This window comes from Prionailurus viverrinus, chromosome C1 (genome assembly GCF_022837055.1).
Source record: "Prionailurus viverrinus isolate Anna chromosome C1, UM_Priviv_1.0, whole genome shotgun sequence".
In the NCBI taxonomy this organism is placed as follows: domain Eukaryota; kingdom Metazoa; phylum Chordata; class Mammalia; order Carnivora; family Felidae; genus Prionailurus; species Prionailurus viverrinus.
The window spans coordinates 176974100-176980132 of record NC_062568.1 but is presented as its reverse complement, the minus strand read 5'-3'; the positions used below and the strand labels follow the sequence as shown (position 1 = coordinate 176980132).

Here is a 6033-nt window from a genome sequence, read left to right as displayed (position 1 = left end):
TATCTGGCCCAGGCTCTAAGGAGCAGTATCCTGGGCAGTTCTAGTCTTGGGGGTAAGAGGGAGGAGGCCCTTCAGCAGCCCTCAGGATCCCTTAGTGGTGGGGGTGCAGGCGGGTGTCTCCTAGAGTTCCTTTGGTTCCTGACCCCTTTCTGCAGCCTCTGGACTATGGGATCTGTGGATGCTGTGATGAGGGCTTCAGGAATATATGACTCTGGAGTGGTCTTTGGGGATATTTGAGGAATATTCCAGGTCTGGTGATAGCTCAGGCTGGCCCCTTGGACTCTCATTGGGGTAACACAGCCCTTTCTCCCCAGAGCTCTGGAGTAGCAATCATGGGCTCTCCTAGAGGCACTGTGAATCTTGGGGCAAGGACCTGAAAGGACTCTCCCAGGCAGAGGGGTTGAGAAGCTCCGGCCCCCACCCTCTGCTCCTTGCCTCGAAGCCCATCTTGGCTCCTGGTGCCTCTGTAGGGGTGGGGCTGGGGGCAGGGAGCCTTGGGGGCTGATGCTAACAGCTTTGGACAGGGTGGGAATTTCCATTCCTATCTAGGGAGCCATCAACGCTGTGTGCCCTGACCTGGGCCTTTGGCCTCCAAAGGGCAGTGGGAAGGCCGGCCCCAGGGCCAATCCCTGGCCATTAATCCCTCCTGCCAGCCTGAATATCCACCCAGCGTGGTCAGACAAAGGACTGCCCAGCCCAGCCACTGTGTTCCTCCCGCCCCAGGGGCTCCACTCAGACGCTGGGCCGCCTGGAATCCAGGCCCATGAGAAAGGGGCCGCCTTCACTGGCCATCTTATGCCCGGATGCTCAGCCGCATCCCGTCCGGCCCAGGGCCTGTGAAAAGAGGGCCCAGCCACGCTGAAAACACGGATTAGCCCTTGGGCCACCCCCTGACACCGGCCTGCTCGGCTCCGGGAAGCAGGCCCAATGGAGGGGGCCAGGCAGGCACAGAGAACTGGAAAAGTCTGGGTTCTCACCCCTTTGGCCCAGTTCCCTGCCCCCACCCTCCCCATGATTAGCATAGCCAAGTGCACATTCAGTATCATTTACTGAACATATACTATGTTCCAGGCTCTACATGGATTGGAAAATTGAAAGTACAAGAAAATTGCTGTCTGCCATGGGAAGTAATAAAAGCCACTCGCCATAACCGCCTCCCACCTCCCCACACGCGCATACACACACACACAAACCAGATCTGTAGGTGTGAGACAGAGGCTGGGGTAGGGGTCTTCAGAGCTGCCTTAGGCCCTAAGGGAAGGTGGGAGAGATGGTGGCTCTGATTCTGTGCCTGAGTTCAGCTGCAGGATTATGCTGCACCTGAAAAATATGCAGTCTCTGAGATCACTTCTCTGGCTCTGCCTCCCTCCTTCCCTTCCTGGTTTAATACTGGAAATGCCAACTGGGGAGCAGAAAGAAGAATCTCCTGTTACCAAATGCCATTGTGGGCTAAGCACCTTTTCCTACATGATCTCATCTGAATCTCATGACAATGCTGAGAGGGTTCATTACTGCCCCCATTTGGCAGGCGAGGAAACTGAGGCTCAAGTGATCACTGGCCCCAGGTGGCTCCTCTCGCCCAGCGAGATTCTCTGCTCCTGCAGTTGCTTGTCTTGTCTTATGTGAGCTGTTCTTTGTGCCCGTACCGTCTTGTGTTCCGTAAGGCCTGGGCTCAGGCAGTAGAGTGCAGTGTATAGAGGGTACTGAGGGGGAAACTGTGCACATAAACCAGCCTGGCTCCCCATGGTTGTAGGGTGGGGGGTGGGGGGCATCGCCAGATCTCTGAGTGTCACCTTCTCCTTCCCCTCTGCTTCTACAGCCCCCCTCTGTCCACCTCTCTCATAGCTGTAACTGTCTGTGTGTCCATCTCCCCACCAGATCGAGAGCCTCTTTGTCTCTGTCTTCCCTGAGCATGGGCAGAGGGCCTGGCACAGAAGTGCTCAGTGAGTGTTGTGGGCTAAACTGAGGCCAGGAGGCCTGAAGGAGGGGTGGGTTTGGGGTCCACGAGGAACTGACTGGCACTTGCAGATGGCTGAGATGTGGGGAGTGGCGGGGGAAGGAGGAGCCTAAGGTGGTGCTCATTATTTCTGCTCCAGGTGATGAGGGGGCAAGGGCCCATTTGCTGAGATCTGGAGGGCAGAAAGGGGAGCAGGATGGGGTTGGGGTGCACCGGGTCGAGGTTGATGTCCAGTGGACACTGGAAATGCTGACCTGGAGGTCAGGAGACAGGCTAGGCATCAACTCTGCAGCCAAAGTTGTGAGGGCTGGAAGAACTCCAGAGGAAGTCGTTTCTACAGTTTCAGCTTTAACATATGGTGTTCTTGGACGAGTCCTGATGCTGGTGCCCTGGGCTCTGGGTTTAATTCCAGCCCTGCCACTTACTAGCTGTGTGAAGTTAGGTAGGTCCCTTAACCTCCCAGAGCCCTACTTTCCTTATCTGCAAAGCAGAGATTATGGAACAGTACTGACCTCACCAGGTGTTTGCCCTGAACTGAGATAATGCATGTGACACAGACAAAGGCTTGGTAATGGTGGCTGTTACACCAGATTGGAGCTGGGAGAGTGGGGCCCTCAAGCTTCGAGTTTGGATTTGGAAGCCCTAGACCACAGGCCTGCAGTAGCTAGCTTTGGTCATCTCTACCCCAGGGCACTCCATCCACATTAGGGCCAGAATGCAGATGAGGCATCTAAAGCCACAAATTTTTTTTTAAATTTTTTTCAATGTTTATTTATTTTTGCGACAGAGAGAGACAGAGCATGAACGGGGGAGGGGCAGAGAGAGAGGGAGACACAGAATCCGAAACAGGCTCCAGGCTCTGAGCCATCAGCCCAGAGCCTGACGCGGGGCTTGAACTCTCGGACCGCGAGATCGTGACCTGGCTGAAGTCGGACGCTTAACCGACTGCGCCACCCAGGCGCCCCTAAAGCCACAAATTTAAGAAGGCCCTGGCTCTCAAGTGCCGACCCTGAACTTCCAGCACCCTGAGAGCGAGTGCCCCCTTAAATTTAGGCCTTAGGCACTTCACTTGCCTCACCTACTCCAGCGCTGCTCCAGTGATCTTGCCTCCCCCCCCCCCGCCCCACCCCCCAGGACAAGCCTCTTTAAGGCAAGGTTTCTGCATTCTTTGGTTCCCTTCAAGCCAGGGCTGGCTGCCCTGTCACTTTGGAAAGATTTCTTGAAAATAGGCTCAGGGCGACATCACCTCTGGATGGTGGTGGTAGGTGGTGTTTCCCAGAGTGAGTTTTTAATAAAAACCACTAAGTCACCCCCATCTCCAATGAGATGTGAGTGTGGCATTTCTGGGTCAGTAAGCACTTTTCTCAGACCTCCAGTCTGTGGAAGCACTTAGGGAGTCTCTCTCTGGCCCAGCAACTGGTCCTTGGAACTTCGGGCTCTGTCGGCCTGTGTTGGTTGTGTTTTGTGCCTCTCCCCAGTGTGCATGCGGGGTGGGTGTGTGTGCATGTGGGAGAGAGAAAGAGAGAGGAAGAAGGGAAGGGAACTCTTTCTCTCGAACAGAAGGAGCACGAAGAGGCATCCAGAAAGGCAACTCTTATGTTATGGACTTTCTGGGACCCCTTGATTTAAATTCTTTTTTAATATTTATTTATTTTTGAGAGGGAGAGAGACACACACACAGAGCACGAGCTGGGGAGGGGCTGAGAGAGAGGGAGACACAGAATCCGAAGCAGGCTCTAGGCTCTGAGCTGTCAGCACAGAGCCCTATGCAGGGCTCTAACTCACAAACCATGAGATCATGACCTGGGCTGAAGTCGGAGATCAACTGACTACAGCACCCGGGTGCCCCTGGGGGCCCTTGATTTAAAGCAGCCAGTCCTCTGGTCCCCAAATGTGCTAGCTGGATCACCTTTCAGGATTTTGTTTTTTCTTTTTTTTTTTTTTTTTCAACGTTTATTTATTTTTGGGACAGAGAGAGACAGAGCATGAACGGGGCAGGGGCAGAGAGAGAGGGAGACACAGAATCGGAAACAGGCTCCAGGCTCTGAGCCATCAGCCCAGAGCCCGACGCGGGGCTCGAACTCACTGACCGCGAGATCGTGACCTGGCTGAAGTCGGACGCTTAACCGACTGCGCCACCCAGGCGCCCCAGGATTTTGTTTTTTCAAAGGATGCTCACAAATGTCTTGGACAGGGCAGGGGTGTGCAGGAGGTAGCAGAGAGAGGAGATGGTGACCCTGGAACCACCAGACATCCTCCTCCCAAACAAAGCTGGCCTTCTCTCTCTGCCAACCCCCTTCCCCCCCCTCCCCCCACTCTACCCTTTTAATGTCCAAGACCAGCATGGTGTCAGGACACAGAAGGCTGGCAAGGTGATCCTGGGTGGCTCTCATTTCTGCCCCAGCTGGGGTAGGAAGGACCCAGAGGAGGCTAGGAGAGAATGATGAAGAGGCAGGACCAGGAGGAGCTGATGGGGAAGGGGCCCCAAAGAGCACTGAATGGGTGGATTGGTGATTAGCACTGAGGAGACCCAAAGAGGAGGGGGTCGAGGGACAGGTGGAAAGGGCGACGGGGCCAGGACCAGGACCGCACTGACCCAGTGGACATGGGGAAGGGATGAGGCTGAGTCCAGAAGGACTGACCCAAAGGGACGAGACCAAGGGAAGGGCGACATGTAGGTGGCGGGAGGGGAGGGGGGGGGTGGCTGTGAGCCTATTAAGGGGATTGGGGAAGCAAATCAGGGAGGAGGCGCTGTCCGGCGGGGAAGATCGGAGCTCTCTCCCCAGGCTGGGGAGGGGGAGGACGAGGGAGGGGGGCCGCATCCATATAAGGCGGGTCGGCGGCCCCTGCTCTCTCCGAGCAGCGCGGGCAGGGGCAGCCGCATCCCGATGACTGGGCGCAGCGACATGGAGCCGCCGGCCGCGTTCTCGGGCTTCCCGGCCCTGCCCGCGGTCGCGCCGTCGGGGCCGCCGCCGTCGCCGCTCGCCGCGGCCGAGCCGGGGCCGGAGCCCGAGGAGGCGGCCGCGGGCCGCGGGGAGCCGGAGCCCGCCCCCGCGCCCGGCCAGGGGCGGCGGCGGCGGCGGCCCCTGCAGCGCGGGAAGCCGCCCTACTCGTACATCGCGCTCATCGCCATGGCGCTGGCGCACGCCCCGGGCCGCCGCCTCACGCTGGCCGCCATCTACCGCTTCATCACCGAGCGCTTCGCCTTCTACCGCGACAGCCCGCGCAAGTGGCAGAACAGCATCCGCCACAACCTGACGCTCAACGACTGCTTCGTCAAGGTCCCGCGCGAGCCGGGCAACCCGGGCAAGGGCAACTACTGGACGCTGGACCCCGCGGCCGCCGACATGTTCGACAACGGCAGCTTCCTGCGGCGCCGCAAGCGCTTCAAGCGCGCCGAGCTGCCCGCGCTGCCCGCCGCCGGCCCGCCGCCCTTCCCCTACGCGCCCTACGCGCCCGCGCCCGGGCCCGCGCTGCTCGCGCCGCCGCCCCCCGCCGCGCCCGGGCCCGCGCCGCCCGCGCGCCTCTTCAGCGTCGACAGCCTGGTGAACCTGCAGCCCGAGCTGGCGGGGCTGGGCGCCCCCGAGCCGCCCTGCTGCGCCGCGCCCGACGCCGGCGCCGCCTTCCCGCCCTGCCCGGCCGCCGCCTCCCCGCCGCTCTACACGCCCGCCCCCGAGCGCCTGGGGCTGCCCGCGCCGCGCCCCGGCCCCGGCCCCGGCCCGCTCCCCGCCGAGCCCCTGCTGGCCCTGGCCGGGCCCGCCGCCGCGCTCGGCCCGCTCGGCCCCGGGGAGGCCTACCTGAGGCAGCCGGGCTACGCGCCCGGGCTCGAGCGCTACCTGTGAGCCTCCGCGGCGGCCAGCCCCGCCCTGCGCGCCCCGTCCTGCCCGGCTCGGCTCGGCTCGGCTCGGCGCGCGCCTCGGGGACGCAGCGCGCCTGTGACACCTGGCCGCCCCCACCCCATTCCCACCTGTGAGCCCCCTCGGGGCGCTCCCCCGGCGCTGGATCGGGTCCCAAGTCCCAGAGCTGGAGCGCCACCAGCGAGGGAGCCCCGAGCCTTCGGAAGCCAGACTTTCGCT

General features: G+C 60.6%; 1 protein-coding gene across 1 annotated transcript; it reads left to right on the top strand.

Moving 5' to 3' along the window:
* The first annotated feature begins 4845 nt into the window (after positions 1-4845).
* Positions 4846-5799, top strand: FOXE3 (forkhead box E3). The gene has a single exon (XM_047873570.1). The coding sequence runs from the start codon at positions 4846-4848 to the stop codon at positions 5797-5799; it is 954 nt and encodes a 317-aa protein (XP_047729526.1).
* The last annotated feature ends 234 nt before the right edge of the window (positions 5800-6033 follow it).

What these genes read in the sequence shown, in the direction of transcription:
- FOXE3 (XM_047873570.1), top strand. Translation starts at nt 4,846, where the DNA reads ATGACTGGGCGCAGCGACATGGAGCCGCCGGCCGCGTTCTCGGGCTTC.